The 27776-nt window shown below is 38.2% G+C and overlaps 1 protein-coding gene across 1 annotated transcript; it reads left to right on the forward strand.

The window, feature by feature from the left end:
- The first annotated feature begins 11741 nt into the window (after nucleotides 1-11741).
- LOC145772898 (ran-specific GTPase-activating protein-like) lies at nucleotides 11742-27196 on the forward strand. The gene is made up of 7 exons (XM_082584765.1): nucleotides 11742-11762; nucleotides 16595-16654; nucleotides 16984-17078; nucleotides 17274-17431; nucleotides 19336-19464; nucleotides 25297-25362; nucleotides 25597-27196. The coding sequence occupies exons 2-7, from the start codon at nucleotides 16643-16645 to the stop codon at nucleotides 25836-25838; spliced, it is 702 nt and encodes a 233-aa protein (XP_082440891.1). The 5' UTR covers nucleotides 11742-11762; nucleotides 16595-16642; the 3' UTR covers nucleotides 25839-27196.
- Nucleotides 27197-27776: the final 580 nt, after the last annotated feature.

A 27776-nucleotide genomic window follows, 5' to 3' on the forward strand; every position in this document is an offset into this window, starting at 1 on the left:
CAATCTGTGGCCTACATTGTTTGCCTGGTTGGTGAAGCTTTGTTAGCAGCCGAGGCTTTACTCCATTCTCATATAATTTACTTAATTAGCAATTGAATGTTTGCACAGCACAAAGCTGCTATGCTTTAACAAAAAGCGTTGCAAATCCTGAAAAGATCTGGATCAATTTGTGCCCTGGATCGTGGTCAGGTGATTGAAAGCAAGCGTCTTTATAACAATAAATGACCTAGTAGCCTATTTCAGATTTAATCATGTGATAGAGACGACAAACGATGTAATGTTGATTGCATGGCGAGCAGCTGTGGACTATTGTGGAGATGCTGAAAGCGGTGAAGTGTCCGTAGCCTATTTTGTTGTCACTTCGTCATGTGACAAAACGCGACTACGGGCCCGTTTAATTTTCACTAATTTGGCCCAACAGCTCAACTCAAGATCAAGCTGAAGCTAAGCCTCACTTTTAGTCACTTACCTTGGATGTGCCCTTTATATTTCTTGTCCAAGAGGGTTTTTCAATGGGACAAAATAAATATTTCTGTAACAACTTTAACCTGCGTATTTTTGATCAGCTGAAAATAAAATACGTCGCATTTTCTTTTTAGAGCCATCGCTTTATTGTCCAACCACAATTGCTCGGTTGTCTGTGTGTGCTCTTGTAGATCTATTGGCATAACGTTGCTGATGATTGCTGGTGCCGTGGAACTGGTAAATGCTGGTACCCAGGGCCTGATTAAAGCTCACGGGGCCCGAGGCACAGCTAATTTTAGGGGCCCGTACTGGCAATGGCTTTCGATGCAGAGTAGCAGTGCTCTACTTTTGCCTAACATTGCCAGTAACTTTGCCAAAAGCGTGACAATTCGGAATCGTTATTCTATTTAGCAATCGTTACACAATTAGAAATCGTTACTCAAAAATAACAACTGTGCACACACACTGGCACAACAACTTTCACTACCTACGCCTATGGTACCAATGTAAAACAAATTGTGGGCCCCTGAGGCTTGTGCCTCGTGTGCCTCATGGTTAATCGGGCCCTGCTGGTACCCCATAGCATTTAATTTGGTTGATTATGGGAATCTTTAGCCTCGGAATTAGAAGACTTCTTTGAGAGCTGGACCCTAGCAGATTTGCATACTTTTAGATTTGAAGGCTTTGAACTATTGACGCAGGCCGGACATCGAGTTTGACAGTGAAGCTTCCGGTTGTTGAAGTGTTGTTGTAAATTATTCCATCCTCTAGCAGCCGTTTAATGGAGAGCTGTTCATGAAATGAGTTGCTCAAGCGCACATCCCGAGAGTCGATCTAGCGCCGCTTGATTTTAAGGTTTGTAGACCTAGCATAATCCGAATAAATCGCCGAATCATACGTTTCCTTTCAATAGGTCAAAATGTTGTGCATTAAAAAATAGACAGTCTGAGCCAAAACAGAACAACATCAAAACCGAACAACACCAAATTAACCAACAGCAAGACCGAACAAGACCAATACTAAAAGTCTTGGAGGGTAAAGTAATAGACCTCAGGCTGCAACTGCCTGAGTGGCATATGGCGGAAGGTTCCACGCTATCATAGCACCTTGAAACAATTAAGCCTATTTTCAACATTTTTCCTTTAGAGCTAGATTTTTTGGGGCTTTTTTGAGTGAACCTTGTTAATTTTAACTGCAAGCATGTTATTGCTGGTTAATTTTATTTAGAAAAACATAAACAATTTGAAACAGAAAGCAAGCTACGATGGACTATTACTACTACGAACGAATGTTTTTTGTCTTCGCCTGAAAGAGGGATTAGACTACTTAGACGACTTAACGAATTAAGTTTGATTTAAGTGTAATTTCATTCCAATCAATTCTTCTTGCATGGAAAACCAAATTAATCACGGCTTGACAAAGTCTTCTTCAAAGAAGTGACACCTTTCAAACCAATTCTTATCACACCTTTGAAAAAATCTTTTCAAGCTGTGCAGAAAACACATTTTATCTCTCACATTGCGGATGAACTGCTGATAAGATTGCAGAGTAGCTTAGTAGTCTACTAGACTGTTGAAGATTGAGGAGCTTATTCAGAGGTAGGCTACTGTACCAAATATTAAAAATTCAGATTAGTGTCAATCGTCTTTGTTTAAATGATGAGATTACAAAAGCGTGAGACACATAACTAATTAGTTACAGCACTACTAAAAATTATTTGCTTTTGAAAAGGGAAGGAGGGTGGTATATTAATACTAGACAACTATAATATTATATTGTTTAGCATGCTGACAACTTTGATAAAAAAATATTACTGGTAGCCTACTAATAGTCACTACAACCCAATGATTATAAGCCTAGTCTAATGCATAGAGTATCTAAGCGTAAAAGCGTCTAAGCTACTGTATTTCAATGTTGACTTGGAATAATTATATTAGACTACGTTTGAGAACTTTTCAATTGGACCAAAATTAATCTCGTTTGTTTCTCGGTTCAGTTCAGTTTGTTTTTATATCTGACCATCACAACCAAAAACAATACAGGCTATGCCAAACGTAGCAGAGGTCTACAAAAAGGTAAAAGCGACAAAACGCGGCCGTTATAACGTGCATGATACCAAAGCAAAACAATCAGTTTAAACTTTAAAATATGGCACGGTCGCACCACCTTATTAGAATTTTTAAAAATTTAGAAAAAAAATGAATAGAAAAAAAGCAAGTGAAATATATTTTTCAACAACTTATATGAGTAAAAAAAAAAAAAACAAGACAAAAAGGCAGTTGCTATGTTGATCAACCTTGATGCCATGCGTTATCAAAAGTGCCGGGACTCTTTAGGAAAACACTTTTACGATGCGTAAGTTCATCATAAAGAGGAAAGCAAGCAGAGAAAACCCCGGTGTAGCAGTCCAAGAGTTACTGCAGGCCAAAAGTTATAAAGGTTGCCAAATATTTCATTTAAATTTTATTTAATTTTGTTTTGAAAAATAATTAAATTTTTAACCTCTCAAAAGGTCAGATTAATAATTACAAGTATTTTGTAATGTTAACTGAAAAGCTTGCATTAGTTTGAGAGCAATGAATTCATTACACTTAGTTAAAACAATTTTCGCTTTTCTATCGATTGCGAAAACGCCGGGCACCCCAGGTAACTTTTGGACTGACAGGAACTTCCAGACTGCAACGCCGCAGAAGCAGTCCAAAAGTTACTGCTATTGTAAGTGGGTGTGCTTTTTCGAAATTCGTTTGGAAAAACTTATAAATGAACTTAAACTTCACTTGGTCAGTAGATTCAACTCTTTGCAAGTATGCGAAAGATGAATCCCAAGGATAAATGTTCTCACCACGCAACCACAATTCTTGACTTTAAGTTTTGTGCCACGTGTTTTCGATGGGAGTCCAACGGAAATTCATTGGAATCTCAAAGTGTTTAACACTTTCGTAAAACTTAAAGCCTTCCCCGCGTGTGAGACTGTGATAGCCTACTCACTGAAGGTTGATGGCATTTTGACTACCGGTTGGCCTACATGTAGCCTAAGTTACTTTATATTTTTTCAAAACTGTAGTTATGAAAAACCAGACCAAAAATAAGCTCAGTGCTTCATTCACTAGAAAACTTTGGTTTTAACTTTCATGAAATAGCAAATAGGCCTACATAAAAAATAGTCAAAGACTATGTTCGTCAACAACAACTCAAGACCAGCGGCTAACGTCAGCCTTCAAATGTAAACTTTGCACGATGTAGCATGTAGTCTATTAGGCCTGTAGCCTATTAAATGCCACCGATTCATGTATAGCAACGATTCAAACTTTAAAATGTTTGGAGCGATGATCAATTAAATTGTTTGTTTCAACAGCGCCATATAGCCTACAACGAGTCAATAAAACACTCATAACACTTGTGAATCGTAGGTTGCATTATAGCACAACCAGGATGACAGCAAAATACTATAGGCTAAGTGGTCATCTAGTCAATCACCTCCCCATGCAAATTTATTTGCCAACGCACGTAAGGCACGGACACAACTTCAAATGGTATAATACAAACAAAAGCAGGTTAAAATGATAGCCTATGTAAATTTTTAGGTTACAAATTCAATTTTAGTCGAATACAGCAACAGTTTCTGGTAGAAAACTCATCTTTTAACTTTCATCTTATTTTCGCTTCATTCCCAATTACGTTTCTGCTGTAAACCATGTTGTTAAAACGCAATGGTGGATAAATCTTCAAGTTCAACATGTTTGCAATGTTGAAATCATTGATACAAATCTGCTGCAAGCGTCAAATCTGAAAACCTTATTTTAGTAACTTCTGGACTGGCAATAACTTTCAGACCGCGTATACGCGGTCCAGAAGTTACGGTAACTTTCAGACCGCAGTAACTCCTGGACCGTTACACCGGAAAGAAATCCTAAGACGGGCAAAGCTCAGATCTGACCATATTTACAATGTTAAACAGACAGTTTTCGAACAATTACGCCCAACGTTATCTGACGCAAAAGTAACAATCTTTGCATCTTTTGTTTAAGGGAAGTTGGGGTAAAACGGACCCCTATTTATTTCGAAAACGAAAAACACTAGCACCACCATTCCTTTACAAAATCGTGACAACGCGAAGAAAATGTTTTTGTGAAAACAGCAGGAGGCCGATTCCATTTTGAACAAACCAGGGCATTGATTCAACGTTTGCTGACGTTGGATCGGTGTAGAGATGCCGAGTTTAGTTGGCTGGGGTTTTTATCGCTTTATCGACGTAACTTTATATCAAAGCACGCTTGATACCTGCAAGACATAACTTCCCTGCTGTAATTGTATTTCCGCAAGATGATGATGTTGTTTTTGCTTGTTGGTTTGATTTGTTTTTGTCATTGTTTCGTGTCGTCAAGTTGTAACTATTTTGTGAGTCGTGTAAGGCCTGGTGCGTTGAGCTTCAAATGGCTTTGCCCGTGGTAGGATTTCTTTGTGGGGTTTTCTTTGCCTGCCTTGCCCTTCTTGCGATGAGCTAAATACATCAAAATGTGTTCCCCTCACGACCATCAGCACTCTTGATGTTTATTTATACAATTCTTGAAAAGATCAGTTAAAGCTACAATATTATGGGCTGTTTTTTATTGTAACATTTTCTTTTATTTCTCTTTCTATCTTAAATTCTTCTAAAGGTGTTGCGACCGTGCCAAATCCTTCAACTTAATAACTTCGCCTACTTCGGTCAAAAGCACGTTTTAACGTTCGCGTTTTGTCGTTTCTACCTTTTTCTCGACCTTTGCTATGTTGATGTGTATTGTGTTTTCTGTGATGGTCAGAAATAAAAATAACTGAACTGAAAGTAATGAGGGAAGACAGTGTGTTTAAGAGGATGTTGATGTAAGAAAAGCCCAGTGAAAGTCGGTGTTGGCTGCAAAAAATGAAGTGAAGCTGAAGTTGCTTGTTTGTTAAATCAATTGTAGGGAAATACTTCTTTATTAAACATAACAAGTTGGAGTCTTTTAGTTAATCATTTTTTTTTTCAAAAGTGTTTTATGCAAAGCAAAGTGTTTGTGCAAAACGGACTCCCGAGCGAGGCGAACGGAACCCAAAAAAACCCGTTTGTCGCGCTTGTGGTATTTTTTGCCCCATGGATAAATTGGTAAAAAATTATCAATTTTGCAAAAAAAGCGCTACTTTCAGCTGTACTTTTTAGCACAAGCATAACTTATCAGCAGGCATTTTAATTGCCAACTAGCCGATTAAAAAATGTTTTGCAACAGTCAAGAAAAACGATTTCTCTCTTAGAGGGTCCGTTTTGCCCCTCCTTCCCCTTAATTCTAACGATGATTATTCTATGTTTCGATTCACTGATTTCCTCTATTTCATCTGCTTAATTGTTATGTGCAATCATTTATTTCAGGCAAACGTTTTCAATCGAGATTGGCACGAATGTAGGCTTGTAGCAGATTCAATACCGGTACCTCTTTCATATTTTCAGCTGTAGACCGATTCTTGAACGTTGCAGCACAATAAGTTATAAAGTGTTTAATTAATCACTGTTGTGTGATAAGCTAAGACAGTAATTCTGTTTTTTCGACAAAAAAGGATTTTACTGAATGTCATAACCTGTTTTCTTTATTTCTTCAGATTACTAATTCGTAAAATAACCTACGAGTAATATAGAGCCATCAAAAGATTGATATGGGTTCTTGCCTTTCCAAACCAAAAAATCTTGTTCAAGACGAAATACCTCCACCACAAAATACTCCAGATAGTCCTTCACGAAGACCGATCTCTTCTCAACCGATTGTGATTTCTAGACAAAAGAAAGAATTTCACCATACATTTGATTTTTCTTCAAAGAAAGCTCAATTCTTTCCGAATAATCCCAGCCCTCCAAAATATAACAAGCAATTAGATCTTTGTCTTTCTCCTAAGTAAAAAAAGCAAAACAGAAAAAAAAACACTAAACTTTATTGACACATAGGTAGCCTATGTTGATAGGCCTATGCTGGCCAAAAGCACAATCAAGAGGATTGGATTTAGGTTGTCATCAGAAACTGAAATATTTGCTTGAAAAAACTTTTGTTCTTTCTTAATTGTCTATAAACTGTGTCCAAATATTCACCGAGTGGCAAATATTTTTTTGAATCATATTGCAAAGTGTTTGTTTACCGTACGTTTTTACTTGTGTGTGATCAACTGTCTTATGCTGTAGCCTAATTTCAATTTGTCCTAGACTTTTCTGTGACCACTATTACCACAATAGCTATCACGAAGCGGAGCCTGCCACATTTACGTAGGCTACCTACACCATTAAGCTGAACACTTCTTACACCAACTTCTTCCTAAAAAGTGAGCTAACAATTATGTTAGGTTTAGCCTACTGTTGCACAGTAGCCTAAATGTTAGACATTGTAAGGTACCGGTATTAAGAAGGCAAATGTGTGAAGCCGCGACGACAAATAGGTAGGCTAGACTACTTTCATTGAACTGTCCCTTTTTGCTGTTTTGCTTATGTTGTGTCTTTATCAAATGTAGCTTGGTTTCAAAGTGTAGGCTATATGCACCAAACTTTGCCGATTATAACAAACCTAATAAAATTTTTATACCTATGAGACAACTATTCACATTATCTATCGAGCAAAAGATTTAAATATTTCATGTTATTACGACTGATCCAGAGAATCTTCACTGGACTGATGAAGATTATTCTTCAGGTTAAATGGCTTGAAAAGGGATTAGTCGAACTCAATTATCTGTTTAATTTGAGTTTGGCAAGAAAGAGCCAGTCTTTTGAGTAGGCTACACCAGTGCTCTTCAACCTTTTTTGGTTTGGTGAACCCTTAAAGTTGTTGTGACGAACTCATGCACCCTGTTTACTTAAAAGGTAAACTGAGGTAAAAGCGATATAAAAATCATTATTTAATGACTGTTTTGTTGTTGCACATTATTAACTAACAACTCAAACCGAGGTATGATATGTTTTTCAATTGCTCCCATCATCAATGGATCGATGTGTGTGATTGAATTTCTCTTTCGAGATTTGATTTCACACAAACAAAAAAAGCCGCTTTCGCATAAATACGTTGTTGGCATTTGAATAAGTACGGAAATTGCCCTTTCTGCCATGCTTCTGTATTCTGGCACATTTAACAGGTGCACCCAAAAGTCAGTGTATGGTGTCTCTTTAAATAATACTTTCATACCAAAATCCGATTTGAGATCAATCAAATTTTCAATTTCTGTAGTAGGCCCGTCATAAATGAAAGGTTGTAATATCCAAGAACTGGCATTAAGAGTGGCATTCTGTTCAGCATTGAAATATTTCTCAAAGTTTTCTTGCAACAAATTAAGATGGGCATGAATAAGTGGCAACAGTTGCTCTTGACAATTGCTTCCATGTTCTTCCATGAAGTCGTGGAAAAGCGGAAAATCAGAGAAATTGTATGATGCAACTCGGTAACTGCCACAGTGGCAGTTTCTTCTTTATAGCATTGACTTTGGACATGCTTTCAAAAATATCCCCATTCCCCTGCAAATTCAGATTTAGTTTATTGAGGTGTTCAAAAATGGAAGCCATATACGCAACTTTTGCCAACCAAAAATTGTCACGAAATTTGCTAGCTTGTTGGTTATGTTCCTCTGTTAAAAAAACTCCCAATTCTTCTCTAAGCAGAAAGATACGTCTAAGAACTTTGTCTCTGGAGAGCCATATTAATGGTTCATTTTTGCTCACAGAAAGTTTTTGTAAAAAGTATCTGTTTAGTGTGACAAGTTTGTGATGCACCCGTGTATACCTTTTCGTACTGATGCACCCCATGCATATTTTGGTGCACCCTAGGGTGCACCGTGCACACCGGTTGAAGAGCACTGGGCTACACCACAACACCACCCGGACTTTTGTTCATTGAAAGAATCGCAATCTAGCGCATGCTCGTACTGAAAAAGTTTCGCCTAACCTTGGACTAGGGGTTCTAACCAAGGGGTGCAATACTTGTGCCTATAGGCGGTGCGGGGATGCTGAAGGTTTGTTATAACAGGACGTAAGAATCAAAGTTGCTTTATCAAGTTTTAACAAAAATTTAGAACTGGAGGCGACTATTACTTTTCAGCCAATCCTAGCAGGGGGTGCGAAAATTGATTGATAAGTTCAAGGTGGTGCCGACAAAGAAAAAGGTTAAGAACCCCTGCCTTAGACAACTCGGTGTATATAGTTTTACGTTGCACAAGTCTTAAAACTACAAATGCAAGTGTAGCAACCAAGCGTGAGGTTTCTTTAGTTTTTTTTGTTGAAATTAATTTATTTATTTTGGTAATTTTAAAGCAAAGTATGTTGTACAATGCCTGAACTAGATTAAAGTAGAAAAGCAAAATTATTGGACATTATTTCCCTCTCCCTGATTTCGTCAGTGAGATTTCAGGTAGGCTAAAAGCAAAAGGAAGCAATCACTGTCACTGTGAAGCATTAAAAAAAAATGTTTATTTATTTTAGAAGTGTTGTTGATTAGTTGTAAAAGTGTTAATTTTAAAAGAAGAGTTTCTGAAAAAATGAAAGTTGCAGTTAAAACAACCAATAGGCCACCAACAGTGTAGGCCAAGCAGACTACAGCTGAGTGTATAACAAAATATATCCGTTGACAAATAAATCTTAAACTTCCTGTAACGTATCGCAATTTGATAATTGTGACTGTGTGAAATAGTTCTTCAACTTAAGTTTTTATTTCACGGATGCAACTCCTTGTTTTTGTCTCGACGCCATGGTGAAATTGTACCGATTCCATCGAAATCGCAGATTGCCGAGAAACAATCAATAATAGTTCGTCGTCGTGTGAGCCTCTGGGGCCGAGGGTCTATCCTTTTGCCACCCCAGATTCACGATGTTCCCAGACTACACTGGAAGGCTACTAGAGAGCAGCCAGTCTTTGGTTTCATCATCCATGACACGCAGACCTTCCACTCCGTTAGGTGGCTTGAAGATGGAACAGTCATTGATGATATGGTCTGCGGTCTGTTCCTCGGCACCACATTCACAGGAGGAGGAAGAGGCCATTCCCCATTTTGTTTGTTTTGTTTGTTTATCTTTATCCTGCATTGCGGGAAAGCGGACTTGAGCGATATGCATCGGTGTACGCCTTCCGACGTACACCTGACCCACGCTGCAGCCGACGGCAATGTCTGTTCCCGGTTGTCTACTTTACTTATGACTTAAATTTGGTACTACCCATTACTCGAAATCGATCATTGGGTAGAGGCAATTATCGTAAAGTTTCTTGCCTAGAGAAACAACAGCAAGTGCGGGTGACTGGAGTCGAACATGCAGGCTTTCGACTGTGAGCCCAACGCGCTAACCACTCGCCCATTGCTGCATGGTTGAGCGGAAAAGCCCGACACCCGTACGGAGACGGTTGAGGCGCACCCATTCCTGTCTTGGTAGTGTTAGACCGATGGGGCGTGTATCGGCGTCGGGGATGAGCGAATAGAGTCTGGTGGCGCTTGACTTCCATTCAGAACACCATTTATTAATAGTTGAAATTTTCAGTTGCAACACTGGCATGCTTTGCTCAATCGGTAGCCACTTTAACAAGTCGAAATTCTGCCACTGAAATTGATTAGAATGAAACCGCCAACCAATCACAAGCTACGGTTTAAGTGACGTAAAAAATGGCGAAAAGAAGATGATAGAAAGCAAATTAAGTGATGGATTTTTTGTCAGCTGGTTGGCTTAGGGGTTAGGGTTAAGGCTAGAAAGTAGTCATTTCATTGACGCGGGTTCGATTCCCACTACTGCTATTGCTCTTTTTCTTCTGTAATTACCAAATAAAGTTCAAAACAAGCATTAACTCTCTGGATGAGTGCGAGAAGGATCACAATTGGACGGTAGCCTCTTATAACATGTTCTGATTGGTTGGCGGTTGCATTCTAATCAATTTCAGTGGCAGAATTTCGACTTGTTAAAGTGGCTACCTGCTCAATCGCTCATGACCAGGGTTGTCAGATTGGAATAATTGATTCCAGATCTGGAATCAAAACGAACTGTCTAGTAGGGAAAAAAAATGTCTGGAATCTGGAATAATTTTTAGAAGCAAATTGGGATTGTTTAGACAGGTCTAGATTGTTTCGGTAATTGTCTTTTATTCATTGCATTTAGTAGCTGCAATGCGTGCGCACAACTTTCTGCCTTAGTTCCGTCTCTTTGATTGAAACTGTGTTGCTGAATTGCACGCTCTCTGGCACGAAAGCCTGTCTGTGAGAAGTGTGACGCAACCTAGTTAGCTGACAGGACTTTCCGCTCACTTAACACTGGGTTGTATTTCCATGTATGTTAAGTTTAGGCTACTTTTAATCTGTTATGTTTTTAGGTTGTTACAGAATGCAGTGCCGTAGTTACTGTTAAGTACCGGTACGATATTTATTGATTTTCATATTTTGTTGCATCGAAGCAGTTAGATAAGAAGTTCAAAAATCCAAGCGTATGTGAAGTTTATTGTAGGAAGAATATGGCTCTATGCAGTGGCGTATCCTGGTGGGTTGAGCAAGGGATTGAAGGGAAGCAATAAAACTCGTGGGGGGTCAGAACGTTCCGAAGGCACGCGTATTCTAGGGGGTCCGAGGGCATGCCCCCTGGAAAAATTTTGCAAAATTACACTCAAATAATGAATTATATGTAGTGCTTTCTGGAAACACTTTTAGGGTAGGCTAATATTTGTATGTACGTACGGTATGAAATTTTTTAGCAGATATACAGCGATTAGCTTATTAAAGGTAGCTCTTACACAAACGGGCAAAAACTGGGCAAGGCTTCTCAGCAGGAGGCAACCCTACGTACATTTTTCAAGAATTCTAATGATATAAAGAAAAAACAGTTGCTCTTTCGCTTGCTGTGTTCATTTGTCAGCATACATCGTTTACACTGCCAATCATTTGACAAACTTAATTTTTCAACAAGCACGCAGGCACAGACATAAAATTGGGGTGAACAAAGGCTACAAAACTTGATAAAAAATGTGCTGGCATCATCTTATCTTAGGGATATTTTCATTTCAACATGAAGATTCTCACCACTACTTATTGTAAGTTATATCATATTTACAATATACACTGCGTATTTAATGGTATTTTGTTTTAGACTTGAAATGAAATGTCTAGAATAAATTTAGAATAATTTAGAATCAAACTGGCATGCAATCTGGAAGGGAAGGCTACAACTAATCTGACAACCCTGCTCATGACTTGCGACTTGCGAATCGATGATTACGAAATGGCGAAATTTATGTTGAACTCATGAACTGTATTACTGTCTGCCTCCTGTTCCAGCAGTTGAAACAAGGGTAAAAGAACATTAAAACAAACTCACAAGGCCGGGCTAACAAATAACATGTAGCATCATAAAGAATTATATTTTTTTCAGCGCCTTGGTTTGCTGCAAATGCAAATTTGTATGCGAAACTGCCAGGATTAAGCTCTGCAAGAAGCTTTCCCAGTCCGAGGATAAAGATTCAATTAATCAATCAATGTGTCAAAGTTTGGCTAATGTTGTCTAGGTCTACATTGTCTCAACTAGGCTGGTATAAAATAAGGTACGGTACAGTGAAATTTAGAACATGACCATAGAATTGACAAGGAAGAAGTTTTAATTTGTTCAAAACTCACAACTTTTTTTCTTACAGCTTATGCTTCTCTCCTAATAAATTGTTAGTTAGGCTATGTACCGTAAGTATTTAGCTTTTCGAAACCTACCAGTAGCCTACTCTTTTTTTCTTACAGGTTATGGTTCTCATTCTTCCTTGTCTATTCTATGGTCATGTTCTAGAATTTACCATAAAATAAGGGTTTGATAGTCTTTAAGTTGTTAAAACCTGGGACATGGTCTTTTTTGCTCATGCTGCGATGTGGTGGAAAGCTTAAAATCAACACCACTCAAAGCTAATAACTTCACTATGTAATGTACCAATGTATTGTCATGACATCTTGAGAAAAATATGATAAATAAACCAGTAATTCAATAATAGCAATTTGTCCATATCAGTGAATGAAAAAAAATATTTTATTTCATTTGTTTTACAATCCTCGATAGCGGTTAAACTTATAACAGGCTGTGATACAACTTGATGCCACACATATTCCATGTTACGATACCTTTAAGAAATACAGATACCGTTTATCTAAAAACCTTAATGGGCTGTTTCACCCGTATTGGGTTCATCAGAAGGTTCTTATACAAATAGAATAAGATAGAATGAAGTAATAAATTACATAAATAAAAAGCTGAAAATCTCAATATAGGTGATATCGTACACCCTGTTAGTGTTTTTAGGTACAGGTACCGTACGGTACATTAGCTTTTTAGGTACATTAGGTAGTATTTGTTATTGTATTTGTACAGTGTACTAGTATTTGTTATTGTAGACTAAATCTGATGGTATGAACAATACTCCTCCTAAATTCATACAAGTCTAATGTTTGTTCTTCACAAGCGTATAATACTTAAGATAAAACACTTCTGGAATAGGCTATTATGTACAGGTGTTTTGGGTCTTCATGTGCTAAATGACCTCAGTTTGAATGCATTCATATTTCACTAACCATAATGTTGGGAGCATGTTGTAAATCAAACATGTATAATATAAGTGACAAATTCGCAATAAACGTTTTTTCCAGGATATAAATGGAAGACAAATTGAAAGATATCAGAATGTTGCGACACTGATAAAAATATAAAAAATTTAATCAACTGTTACTGTTATTTGTTCAATCAATTAATATTATGTATCACATCAAAGGTTGTCATAATTAATGTTGCTGTGCAGGCTAATAGATTCTTTTAAAAAGATTGGAAAAATGTATGTTTGTATACGAAAGTCTGTTCAGTGTGGTCTGGCGATTTCAAATCGTGCAGACATTTTTCCTTTAAGAAGTATTTCTAAAAGTGATAATTGTACAAGAAAATACATCAGCAGTCAAAAAGAAATGGCGTTGCAGAAACAAGAAGATTGCTTTCAGCAAGTTATTGAAGGAAGAACTTACATGGCAAAGATATCATTGATTGGAAAGTTAATTGACAAGCCAAAGTATTTTAAAACAGAATCTCAGAGTGGTTATAATGCACAATTAGCAACTCAGAATCGCATTATTGATTTATATGGAAAAGAACGTGTTTCTCAAACCATTCATCATTTAACTTGCCTAAGCAAGCACCACTTTAGTACTTTAGATGTTGCCCAGACAGGTGAAACATATTTTGTAACTGGTCTTCTGGGTTACAGGCAACGAAGAAAGGTTTCTCCTGATTTTCAAACTCACCAAGCTATGCTAACAAACATTAAAGTAACTGCAATCGAACCTTTTTCTAAGCTAAAAAGTTCAACTTGCTCAGAATTCCCAAATGGTGTAGCTGCTGATACACGCTACTAGAAAGAACTGGGTGCAACCTAATTCGTGCCTTGAAAAGATCGAGAGAAAAACTAGCACAAAGCCGAAGTCGCTGATCGCAACAAAGCCGAAGTCGCTAATCGGAGTTTCTGCAAGAATTTTAAACTTCGGGTTACGGTTAAGCGGAACTTGGGCTTTCTAAGAAAGAAGTTCCTTTAATGTGGTGAGATGTGGTATTCTGTTATTTTTATGTGCAAGGTGGAAAATGTCTCTGCTCATCCATTCACATACCAGAAAGTCTGTGTCTTGTGGTCTAACGCTATGGAGTCTGAAGAGCAAACTGCAGATATTTGGTTGCAGGTTAGACTGTGCTCAAAACTGGGTGTGTGACTTGGACAAATCAGATGACATGACAAAGTGGTGGTCTGGTTTTTTTTTTTGCTGAGATTTTTCGGTCATTTGTCCGAAATGACTTGAAAAAATTCGGTCATTTTTTTATTTATTTTTGTCATTTTTTTTTTTTTTTGATGAAAATATTTCCTTTTATGTAGCTGATACAAACCAAAATTTGTTCTTCTTTTTTCGGACATTTTGACCGCATTGACTATATTTTTTCCAGACATTTTGCTAAAAAATCGGCAATGACCGAAAAAAAAACCAGGTGGTGGTTGTTTAATGCAAGGATGGATCCATGGGTGTGGGTGGTGCACCCCCAAAAAAATTTCAAATTGCTCTTATTTTTATAAACGAATGGTACTAGTATTACTGTATATTTTAATAGATCATAGCATTTTATATCAGCAATCAGCATGTAACGAGTTGATGCTGTGTAGATTATGGAATGTGTACCAATGGAAATAATGATGTGGTTTGTACTGCTCATGTTTTTAAACTTTAGAATATTTCCCAAAATTTCATCACATTCTTGAATTTTGTTATAGCATAAGTGTTTTTTATTCATGCTTGTTTTTAAAACTTGATTTTTCATGCACACTTTCTTCGTTTTCCGGTCTTTATTAATATTAAACAAAAACATCTGTATTAACAACATGAATGCTTATCAGTATGATATGCCAAATACAGCAGAGACACATTTTGACAGTGCCACACTGATGGACCTCCTTGAATGAAAATAGATTTCAGCACCACTCCCCCAAAAATTAGAGACTGGATCCATCCCTGGTTTAATGTGGACCTTATTTATACCTGGGCCAGCGGCTTATGTGAAAATGAAAGCCACTTGCCTCACGCACTGGAAAGAATAGCTTCCACTATTGATTAATATTATTGACAGACTTCCAGTACTCTTGATGTTACAATATTAGTTTTTTTTCTTTACACTTGTTGAATGATGGAATATTCACAATGGAAATGGCCGATCTTGGTTTCAAATGTGATTTACATATCAGTTGAACAAGCCACACTGTGGTAATGAAGTATTGCTTTCAAGGTTGTAAAAAACACAGGTTTTGTAATAAAACCCAGCCCGCCTAGGTTTTATGGGCAAAAATGGATTTATCACGTAAAGGCAGCTGAAAAAAAAATTTGCTGAATTTGTTTATTGGTTTAAGAATAGGAGATTATTATTTATGCAATATGCATTCATGTAAAAAGTTTTGCCCCTATGCACTATGCAGTGAGTTGCTAGCCGTTTTTTTTTCAGTCATTTATTGGTCATTGACCAATTTTTTAGCAAAATGTCCGAAAAAAATATAGCCAATTCGGTCAAAATGTCCGAAAAAAATATAGCCAATTCGGTCAAAATGTCCGAAAAAAATATAGTCAACTCTCTTCTCAGGTAAAACACGACAACGTTTCTCAGCGAAACTTAATGTTGTAGCTAGTCAGGAAGGGCAAATTTTGGTTTGTGTCAGCTACATGGAAGGAAATATTTTCATCAGAAAAATGGACCGAAATAAATAAAAAGTGACCGAATTTTTTTAAGTCATTTCGGACAAATGACCGAAAAGTCTCAGCGAAAAAAAAAACCCAGGTTGCTAGTTAGTGGTTGCGCACTGCGCAGCCTGCTAAATGTAGCAAGATTTCAATTCATTTTTATTTCTTGGTTGACTGATAAAGGATTTCGGGATAAAGACCAGGCATCTTTGAAGCAAAACCAATGATGATAGCAATAGTTGCAACAAAACTAATGCAAGAAAAGATAACAATCCTGATAAACATTCAAACTTTGCAGTATTTAATTGATTATTGCAAATGTCTTCAACGATAGACAGATAAAACCAAGCATTTTTGCCTCCCGTAATTAACCGCCATGTGATGTGCCTTTCTCCTCTGCTGTGCAGTTTCATTCTTGTGCATTTCGTTTTTCAATTCATTGCGTAGATCAGTTATTTATTTTAAATGTAGATGTAAAATCAGTTATTTTGCTACTTGAGAAGGGCTAGCTTGAGTATTGGCAAAAATGTTCGCAGTTTACATATAGTTTATGTTCACTCTAATGTATGATGTTAAATGCCGTGTGGTTGCTTGGTTTTATCTGTCTATAGTATTAGTACTAATAAGATGTTTTATATAGTTTACGTTTACTGTACTAATGAAACCTTCGGGTCAAAACAGTGGTATATATATCTGTCTGCAGTTATATCTGTGAAAAACTGGCATATGCCCAACATAGACGTTTGGACATGTGGAAAAGCATACGTTATATCTTGCTCAGCATTTATGTTTCTCATTTTTGAATATATTATATTATACACATTATGTTTATTGATGAAGGATTTCAGTTTCTTTGTTTTACTGTCTTTGAAATCTTCTTTTACATTTGTTTTAGATTTTAACTGCTTGTAGTTTTATTATTGTGAATCAAATTAAAATAAGCATGACTGCAGAGGTAAGTCCAATTCAGTTGCATCATACCAAGCTATTTTAAAGTAGAGAATTATACAACATGAGTTAAGCGCAAAACTAAGATTGTTTTTTATAAACTTTTGTTTAGCACAAGCAAAACTTATGGGTTTGGACTTTGGAGGCTAGAACTATATATAGGCTTTGTAGTTCATTGAAATGTTATCTCTCATTTTTCCAGCAGAGTGGTTGATGACAGTTGATGCTTTTTCTAAAGTACAATAGCTGAAAAAAGTAGAAAGTATCACACTAAATTGATACATTCAGGTTTAATAGTTGAGCTTCATATGATGAATGACAATTTTGTTTTCTTAGGTGGATAACCATGATCCTCACTTTGAGCCACTCATATCCCTGCCAGAACATTATGTTCCTAAATTAGAAGAAGATGAAGATGTCCTGTTCAAGATGTGAGGAAACAATATGTGAATTACAAAAACTTTAAATTTTGATTGAGTTTTTGCAACATGTTTTTCCTATATAGTGCTAATAAGCTTTCAATTAATGTGCATAGTGATGGAAGCAGACTTTTCAACTCAAGAGTCATAAAGATTAAGTTTAACAGTTTTTTGTCCAAAACAACCATTATCCTGCAAATCTTATAGGAGAGCTAAGCTGTTTCGTTGGGCGAGTGAGGTCGATCCTCCTGAATGGAAGGAAAGAGGGACGGGAGACGTGAAAATTCTAAAACATAAAGAAACATCAAAAATCCGTTTGCTGATGCGCCGCGACAAGACCTACAAAATTTGTGCCAATCATTACTGTAAGTTGACCAGGAAAGTGAACTTATGTAGTCTAAGGGTAAACTACTCTATGAAGCAGCCCAGATCAACTGGTTTCATGGCTGTTGGTAATTGTGTCCGCGCTTGTCAAATAGTGATTGACATTGTGATGTCTACCGCGTTGGACTGAGAGTTTTTGCAGAACCTCTCCTCTTTTCCAGTCGGGCATGCTTGTAAGGCCAAAATGAATGGACCAGGATAATACTCTACTTAGCTGCTTCGAGACTGTATAGAGCTGGCACCAGTGGTGGGATTCAATCTAGTTGGTAACCGGTTTGTTTTGACTACATTGGCCACATCTGGCAACCCTGCGTACGGTAAACTGATTATATTAGGTCAACTCGAAACAGTTGACCAGAAACCGGTTCTGCAAAGTTGTTTATTTTTGGGAAACGGTTCGCGCAAACAAGTCTGAACTGGGCGTATCCCTTCACTGGCTTGCAACAAGGCGTTGTTGCGTTGGATGCCTGTAAGAGCATCGTTAGCCTAACCATCAGGCTTGACATATCTCATGACATCACATTAGGTCATCATAATCCATCGTCGGTTTGTTCCCCACTAGTGGGGGTGGCCGATTGTTTCCGCGCAGCAATTGTTTTAATCCCTTTTCTCCATTTCACCCTGTCCCTTGCATCTTCCTCCTTTAGTCCGACTTTTTTAAATTCATCCTTCACTTGTTGTTTCCACGTTCTTTTTGGACGACCGCGTTTCCTCTTCCCATCCACCTTTAGATCTAGTGCCTTTCTAAGAAAACTTCCTTCCTCCCTCTTTATCACATGTCCATACCATCTTACTCCATTTGCCCTTGCCATTTGGTCTATGGTCTCTCTCATCTCTAGCATATCCAACAATTCTTCAGTCCTTTTTTTCCTTCTCGTTTTCACCCCACACATTGTTCTCACCATTGACCTTTCTGTTCTTCTCAGGATTGCCAGTTCACTCTCTCTCAATACCCATGTCTTGCTACCATATAGCATTGTAGGCCGCACACAGCTCCGATATACTTTTCCTGTCATCCTTAGTGAAAATTTTCTGCCATACAACATTTTCCCACATTCCCTGAACTTTGCCCAGCCCAATCTTGCCCTTGTTGTCACCGCTGCTTCACATCCACCACTTCCATCTATCCGATCACCCAGATAACAGAAGTCTGTCACTGTTTTGATGCCATGGCAGAACTCATCATCATGGCCTTCCACTTCATTCCTTCCTTTACTGCATTTCCTACAAACAAAACACTTCGCCAATCTTGTTGCGGCTCTCTTGACATTAGCACATCTTGCATGTACCCACTTTCCACATTCCTTGCATTGCATTGAATTTCTCATCACTCTCTTGCCACATATTCCACAGAGATCTACTTTGCTCTCAACAACTGTTCCTTCTGCTCAACTCACCATCCCTTTTTTTTAAGATTCACCTTCATACCCTTGGTTTCAAATGCTTCTTTCCATTTCTCAAACTTTCACTCCAGTCCCTCCATACTATTACTTGTCAAGACCAGGTCGTCTGCATACAAAATTTCACTCAATAAGCCCTCCCTCACTCCTTCAGTTACAACGTCAACCACAATAGCAAATATCAGAGGTGACAAAACTGATCCTTGGTGAAAACTGATCAAAACTGAACCTTCACAAAAAACTCGTTTGAATAATTTGATCCACCTCTCACTTTTGTTCTTGCATCCTCATACATAGACATCACAGCTCTCACTAATACCTCTGGTATACCGTACCTCTTTTCCTCATTGCCCACTCCATCACTTTCCTTGGTACTCTGTCAAATGCCTTTTCTAAGTCGACGAATGTCTTAATGTGATGTCTTAATGTCTTAATGTGAAGGTCTTAATGTGATGTCATATCTTCAACCTCCCAATCTCTTGCAGTGTATGAAACCATGAAGCTGGTGCCGAACTGTGGCAGTGACCGTGCGTGGGTGTGGAACGCGTTTGCTGACTACGCTGAAGAGGAGCCGACTGACGAGCTGTTCGCTATCCGATTCCTGAACGCCGAAAGTAAGCCCCAACGATCGAGCCAGTTAATTGTGATTGCTTCGGTTCATGCGCAGAAGACTGATGCACTTCATTTGTACGACTATGTAATATGTTCTTTGTTCATGTTTCTGCTTTTTTATCGAAGTGCTCTATTCTTAATAATCTTTAAGCATATAGTCCTGTTTCTATAGTTGGCTCTGAAGTGGTTTATCCACTGTCTTGTGTCAGTTGCACTTCTGATGAAGTTTTTATAGGTTTGTCACAGGTTTCTTATTACACGTTTAGGAAAGGTTTCAGGTTTGTTAATAAATCGAGAAACTAAAGTCAATACATGTTCTTGTGTTAAGTCCACAACTACAACTTAACTCCTAAAGTGTTATTAAGACAAAAAATACTGGGTCCACGTCTTTTAGGTTAGGCGCAGACAGCTAGGCGCTAGCTGCTGGTCAAATAGGCGCGCACACTGTGGCGTCTAGATATTTAGGTGCGGAGCACTGTGGCGCCCGTTCATTTAGGTGCCATTTCTAGTAAAGTCTGCAGATTGTATCAGATTGTATCTGCATAAAGATTGTATCTGCATATTTTTCTGTTCAGTACAACATTTTGTGTGAAAAGCATTGCCCTACCTGCCAAGCTGATGCAATCTGCAGACTTTACTAAGAATGGCACCTAAATGAATGGGCGCCACAGTGCTCCGCACCTAAATATCCAAACGCCACAGCATAGGTGCCGACTTTTCAAAAAACCTTGGGGGGCGAGAAAGGTGATGACGTCATAACCGTAACGCTATTTTACTCAATTAAAATAGTCTTTGATTAAGCTTAGGCTACTGTCTTGTTTATATTGACACCTAGGTCGCAAACCGAATTTATTAAAACCGCTGCTTGAAACGATTAGTTTTACACATGCAGGACGCCTAGACGTAAAAAATTGATATTGTTACGTCATAATTGGAACAGTTGGAAAACAAGCCGATTAATTTCCTTTCCTGCGAGGGCATAACAACGATCAAGACAGTGAAGTTATCGAAATAAAACGCAAAAAATCATGATCAGCTATCAGTTTTATTAACCTCGTTTTGCTAATTACTTACCTTCAAAGCGTTAACAACGGCGAAGTGTTTTCTCTTGTTTTTTATCGAAAGTCTTTATAGTCGAATACTGTCGAGTATAGGTCGAGATGTTCGCAAGTGATGTTCACCTCAAAAAGACAGGTTGAACTTATACACGGAACAAGCTGTTTTTTCCAGGCGGTTTACAAAATGAACGCATTTTTGCTGCGGGAGATTGCCGACGTAGATTACGGAAGGTGAAATGGCGTCGGCGGAAGCAAAGTTTTGAATACGTTTATTTGCAGTGATTCAACCTGAATTTTCAATTTTAATGATTTCTTGTCAATTCTAAACTTTATGCACTTGTTGAGCAATATGCAAAGCTCACGAGACAAAACAGCGGAAAGAGCTGTTTTAAGAGATCGATTTTTTTATTTTTGCGTGAAAGATATAATCGTCCTTATTACGTAACATTCCATGACCGTTGAAGTCGATGTCAAACCTTAGCGGCCGCATAAAACGATGATGTCAGGTTGGCTAGGTGATAATAGCGGTAAGAGACGTCGTTAATGCAGGCAATATCTGCGACCAAGACCATTAAACACCTTTTCTTTTATCGGTTTTCGATTTAATTCTCACACATTGCGAAGAAAACAATGCGTTCTGTTGAATCATAATTGATCTCACAGCTGGAAGACCTCGTTGAAAATAGCGCGTCTAATTTAGTTGGTTTACTTAATATTGCCGTGAAAAGTTACGTGACTATTCCAACAGCGTAAGTTACACTACGATCTACTTTGAAATTTCCATACCTCATGTCAATCCCAATTCTTAGATGAACCATCGAAAGGTAGTGTCGGAATAAGCTATTCGACTTATACACGGGTGAAGGAAATAATACCAATTTTCGGCTCAAAAGTAGGGGTTCGACGTATACGAGATTGACCTATACTCGAGTATAGGCTACACGGTAGTGCAGGAGTGTCATATTTCATATAGATGAGTGTATGAGATGTATATATTTTCACAATATTTACATCAATATAGTGCTTATTGAAGCAAAACACGGATAACAGTTTTGAAAAATGCATTTTTTCTTTAAGCTGTATTCACGTAATTGTTCGTTGTGTCGTAGTTTCAACTCGATAAAGTTTTCTAAAATCGATTTCATGTTTGAAGTCACAAAAAAATCTAATGGACGCTTGGATTACTCGTGAAATGAGAATAAACATCCAACCTCGCATTCGCTTTTTTGCTACCACGCGTTTTGACTTTGAAGTTGCTCCTCACGCACGGGAAGATAAACAGTGTGTGACTGTGAACGTGCGCATCTCAGTAATTCACGTTCCAGAGAAAGCCATGCGATCAGCTGCTGTTTTGCAGTCATGAGCAACGTTAGGCTGTTTTTCGCTTTCGGCATTCTTTAAATCCGTTTAAATGATTTAAATCTATTTCGCGAAGTATTTTATCTTTGGAACACCACTTGTAATAGACATTTTTGTTGCCCCTCAACCATAAATTTACGGAGGGCGCCGCCCCCCGGAAGTCGGCGCGTATGCGCCACAGTGCGCACCTATTTGACCGGCGCCTAACTGTCTGCGCCTAAAAGACTAGCTCCCAAAATACTTGCTGTTGATCGTTGAGCTTTCTTACCACGCTTTTTCTATTTGTCGAAGTTGCAGAAGGTGTTTGTGTGTTGGTTGCTTTGGTACTGACTAACTTTTAAAATATTGCGTTACCTTTTTTGGTAAGTGAGTTGCCATCCCACGCAAGTGTAAAAAAGTGCGGAATGGCCCGTTTCGGCGAGTCCGATTCGGCGAGTCCGATTCGACTAGTCCGATTCGGCGAGTTCCCTATTCGGCGAGAGCCTTTTTCGGCGAGTGCCCTATTCGGCGAGTTTTTGAAATTTTTAAAAGGAAATTATCGGGTACCGTAGCCTAATTGCAATTGCCGTTTTTACATCGTTTTAACGTCGCTAAACGTTGAAATCGTGCAGAAAGGAATAAAAATAAAATGTTTGAACTATTAAATTAAAATTCGTCATGTCAGTTCAGTTGTTTTTATTTCTGATCATGATATCAAAAACAATTCACGTCAACATAGCAAAGGTGTAGAAAAAGGTAGAAGCGACAAAACGCAAACGTTAAAACGTGCTTGTGACCGAAGTAAGTTATTGAGTTGAAAGAAATTTGGCAAGGTTGCATCACCTTCAGAAAAATTTAAGATATGAAGGAAAAATAAAACAAAGAAAATGTTACAAAAAAAATAATGTTTTTGTCTATAAGTTAGTACTTTTGAATAGTTAAAATCATAGGCGCCTAACTATTTTTTTGGCCATGGGGGCGAAAGCGTGTTTCATCAGCAGCAACGTAAATTCAGCGAAATGTCACGCAGATGGATGACGTAATTATGTCGTCACACTAGGATTGCTTTTATTGCCACACTCGGAGTTATCGCTACGTTCGACCTACCGTTAATTATTATAAACAAAGCTCGACCAAAACACATGTTATGCGTCTGCGTTGGCTAGCGGTTGATGGACTGCGACTCTTTAAGCTAAGCGCAACGTAAAGTTTAGCAACGAACTAGATTTATTAGCATGAAACAAGAGACGAAAAGGTTTACTAAAAGGTATACTGTAAATGGAATGAAAATACTAACTTGATCATATGCTTGAAAATATACCTGTTGAAAGCAAAATCATTCATGTTTACATCAATTCAACAGCACGTCACCTTTAATAAATTTAAAAGTTGCTGACATCCGTAAACAACCCTTGAAAAATAGTTACAGAGAGACGTTTGATTAAGTTTTCGACTTGACATTGCTCCCTTTTCACTACAATATCGCAACTTATGGCTGACCAGCTTTCAAGTTTCAATTCGCTGTAATACGCCTGTTTTCGTGTTGCAGATGAAGCAAAAGATGCGCATATTCCCCGCCTTTGATCGGGTTTCTATGGCAACGGACGTGTGTGCGCCATGCAGTTTGCGCGAGTCCGTTGTTGTGTTGATTATGCCGCTTGTGCGACTGTGGGCAGTGCGGTTTGTACCAGCCCTTGTTACGTTGGTTAGTGGTTTCCTCGGGCCGAGACTTCAAGTTCATTTTCACAGCAACCGATTCACTGCCGCGACAATTCTCTGCAGAGGTTTCGACTTTCGAAAGCGACAACGAGGCTGTTTGCAAGCGCATTAAGTTAAACGCACGCTGCGTCAACGTAGCAAATTATGTTGTTTTTGGGTGCATTCAACATCTGATGACATTGAATCGACGCAAAATGGTAGATTTTTGCTATGTCACAGGCAGCAAAATCAGTCATTTTTACATTGATTCAACGTCTGCAGACGTTAAATCAACGTAAAACTGACAGATTTTTTTGTCTGGGGTGGGATTGTAGCATCGCTACTCGTTCTAGTGATTATTTACTGCGAAGCTGTTGCGGTTTGCATTTAAAAATGTTTTCCTGCTGCCGATCACTAGTTCATCTATTGTTTTATGTATGAATGCCGCATAAAAAGTTGCTCCCACGCGGAAATATGCGCGGAGGCCTGCCCCCCACGGCTTAGGCGCCTATGGTTAAAATGAATAGTTTGGATCAACAAATGTTTGACCTACACTCCTACAGCTTAGATTGAATAGAAATTATCGGGTAGGCTACCGTAGCCTAGTTATCCCGACCAGCAAAAATTTGTTCCAAGAACCCAGTTAGCCTAACAGTTCATTTTTACATTGTAGTAACAGAATGAAAAGGCTAACCAAATGTGTGGCTTATCGTTTTAACGTCGCTAAACGTTGAAATCGTGTAGAAAAGGGTGCTTTTGCTGACTAGGATACGTTGAAACTAAGAAACATTCACAGAAGCCCTACGATACGTTGCATTTTTAAGATAATGTATTCAGACGTTGAATCAATGTACAAATGAAATGTTATGCTAAATGGGTTCTTGGAACAAATCGTAGGGCTTCTGTGAATGTTTCTCAGTTTCAAAGTATCCTAGTCAGCAAAAGCTCCCTTTTCTACACGATTTCAACGTTTAGCGACGTTAACACGATAGGCCACACATTTGTTTAGCCTTTTCATTCTGTTACTACAATGTAAAAATGAACCGTGTTCTTGGAACAAATTTTTGCTGGTCGGGATAACTAGGCTACGGTACCCGATAATTTCCTTTTAATCCAAGCTGTAGGCCACACATTTGTTGGTCCAAACTAATCATTTTAACTATTCAAAAGTACTAACTTATAGACATAAACATGATCTATTTTTTTTTTTTTTGTAACATTTTCTTTGTTTTATTTTCCCTTCATATCTTAAATTTTTCTGAAAGTGTTGCAACCGTGCCAAATTTCTTTCAACTCAATAACTTGCTTCGGTCACAAGCACGTTTTAACGTTCGCGTTTTGTCGCTTCTACCTTTGCTATGTTGACGTGTATTGTTTTTCATATGATGGTCAGAAACAAAAACAACTGAACTGACATGACGAATTTTAATTTAATAGTTCAAACATTTTATTTTTATTCCTTTCTGCACGATTTCAACGTTTAGCGACGTTAAAACGATGTAAAAACGGCAATTATAATTAGGCTATGGTACCCGATAATTTCCTTTCAAAAATTTCAAAAACTCGCCGAATAGGGCACTCGCCGAAAAGGGCTCTCGCCGAATAGGGAACTCGCCGAATCGGACTAGTCGAATCGGACTCGCCGAATCGGACTCGCCGAATAGTAGCAGACCCAAAAAAGTGAGTCGCCCATATGAGACGCCATTTTTTGAACCTGTCACTATTCTCTTCATTTTTCAGATGCAAACAAATTCAAAGAAACCTTCGACAAACATAAACTCTTGAACGCGAAACTTATTTCGAAAGGTAAGCTGACGGTACTAACCATATACGCAACACCATGTCCTGAGACACTTTTTGCCATGCATTTAGAATTATAAGGGGCCACTTTTGAAAAAAAATGATAAACAGTAAACTATTGTTTGTAGACGATTTGTCCTTTAAATGTTATCGCCACCCAGTACCACTTGCTAAGCCAGCGTGAGCTCGTTTGCGCTACAATCTTTGCAATCGTGCTATGACATTTGTTGTGTTGTGCAGAAGATGAGGAAGCAGAAGATGAAGATGCAGGAGAAGAGCAGGAAGAAGAGGTGAAGGGATCTTCATCCAGTGCTGTTGAGGAAGATAAGTCACCTATAGAGCAAGAAGATGAAAAAGTTATTGAAAAGCTGGAAGAATTAACAGTCAAGGATACGGAATCAACCGAAAACAACTCGGAGGAAAATACTAAAAAAACGGATGGACAAGTTGTTGATTCACAAGAAGATTCACCTAAAATATAAACAAATTCAAATTTTGTTGAACAAACTTTTTCAGGAAAAAGAATAGGAAATTTTAAACTCTTTTTGCCTAACACAGTATTTTAAGTTTTACTTGACTGCAGATCGATCTCAAATTTATTCATTTCTGCTAGGAGCAGTTTGATTCGGTTTATGATTAAATATTTCGACTGATGTATTTAAAGATAACGGTTGTTGTATATTACTATATTTACAATCTTCATAAGTTATTCTTATTCATACTTTAGAAAAACCAAAACACTTTAATGTTACTTGACTGACAAAACAAATTATTTTGCTGTGATTCAACTTCTGCAGACGTTAAATTTATATAACAGTAACTGATATTAAACAAGTGAAGAGAGGGGCGTTCTTCCCGGCTATCAGCACAAGGCTGAGCACTCGCTAGTACAGCGAGCAGCTGCGATTCGCTAACCATAACCACGTGTCTATCGCTGTCAATTCTTGCTACAAATCGGCTGCCGAGAAACATGATATTAAACAAGTTAATTGAAGAGAAAAACATCTTCGACTTCAAATGCGACCGGCCTTGTTGCTGGGAAGTTACTCTTCGTCTTTATGGATTCAGCTTAAAGTGAAGTATTTCTAGTAAGAAATAACATTAGGCTACTTACAGAACTTATATCTTAATCTATGAACAAATTGCCGCCTTGCTTTGAATGCTCTGAGGGATCCCCTGACCATTGTATTATGTGTATCCGTTTTGGGACACATTGCAAATGTTAGTACACTTTGTCAAGTTATTCACTGGTCTACCGCGCTGCGTGAGGCAGCTGGCCGCTGTGAAAAGTCACATTTATCCACCATGTAAAAGTGCAAATCGTCGATGCAGTTAACGTTTACACTCCCTCCGACGATTTGCTTGCATTGATGCAATATTTTGAATAAGAAACAATCATAGATTCATGTTGACGGTTAGGTTAATTTTCTTGAGCACTGCTTGTTCAAACATCATCTAGCAACTCCGCCAAAGTGACCAGTTTCGAGATAATGCTTGGAAGTTTTGTATATTCCCAACACTTCTTAACTTCCGTAGATCGTCAGCGATGAAGTCGCACTGCCAATACTCGTCTACCATCAATTACGTAATAGCTGACGTAACAAACTTATATCTAAGTTTGTTTGAAAAAAGCAAACTTTCGCAAAGGCGTTGTCTTCGCATTCATTAGAATTCTGTGCCAAGTGTGCCGTGTAGTATGTTGAATCGTTTTCCATGTGCATTTATCCGACTGCCACGGTTTGTTATCCCACTACAACCTTGCGACTGACTTCTGGCCACGTTTTGATTTGTTGATACTTATGTTGAATTTTTTTGGTGAATTAAACCTCCAGTTTTTTTATACTGTCGAGTTTTTTCTCACATCAGCTGATGGATGACGTAGGTATCTTTAAATTGCTTGCACTCATAAGCTGCTTGTGCAAAGCCACATAGTTTGCAAACTTGAGCAGAACGTGCGTTCCTGCTGCTTTATAGAACTGTTTCGTTTCCACTCATCATGATCCAACCAAGATGACCGAGCAGAGCGATAAGCGTTTCCACTTGGTGATTGGCAGAGTGTAGCTTTGGGTTGTAGTGGTCTGTGTGAATGATACCATCCACTAAGTGCCGCTGAATGGCGAGCTTGAAGTCCCGTTCTGCCATGAGAGTCTCCTACAAGTCAACAGTTGTAAACTGAGCAAACGACAACTGAGCTAGCAACATGTCAGCAAGTGACTGAAGTTGGCAAATGATGAAACTCGACAAGCCGCAACTTGTCAGTAAAATAAGTTTAAGCGATGACCAGGGAAGTTTGATGCAAACTGAATAACTGGCTTTCTATCTTGGAGTGCAAATTGTCTCGAAACTATAAAAATAGCACATTGTCGTGCAGCGAAGCAAAATCAGTGTTTGATTCGAGTGATACTGGGTTTTCAAAGCTG

The sequence above is a fragment of the Aplidium turbinatum genome, chromosome 1 (genome assembly GCF_918807975.1).
Source record: "Aplidium turbinatum chromosome 1, kaAplTurb1.1, whole genome shotgun sequence".
NCBI classification, from domain to species: domain Eukaryota; kingdom Metazoa; phylum Chordata; class Ascidiacea; order Aplousobranchia; family Polyclinidae; genus Aplidium; species Aplidium turbinatum.

Coding starts and splice junctions, on each gene's coding strand:
- LOC145772898 (XM_082584765.1), top strand. Junction 17,079..17,273: donor GAAGATGTCCTGTTCAAGAT/GTGAGGAAACAA, acceptor CAAATCTTATAG/GAGAGCTAAGCTGTTTCGTT. Junction 25,363..25,596: donor CGCGAAACTTATTTCGAAAG/GTAAGCTGACGG, acceptor TGTGTTGTGCAG/AAGATGAGGAAGCAGAAGAT.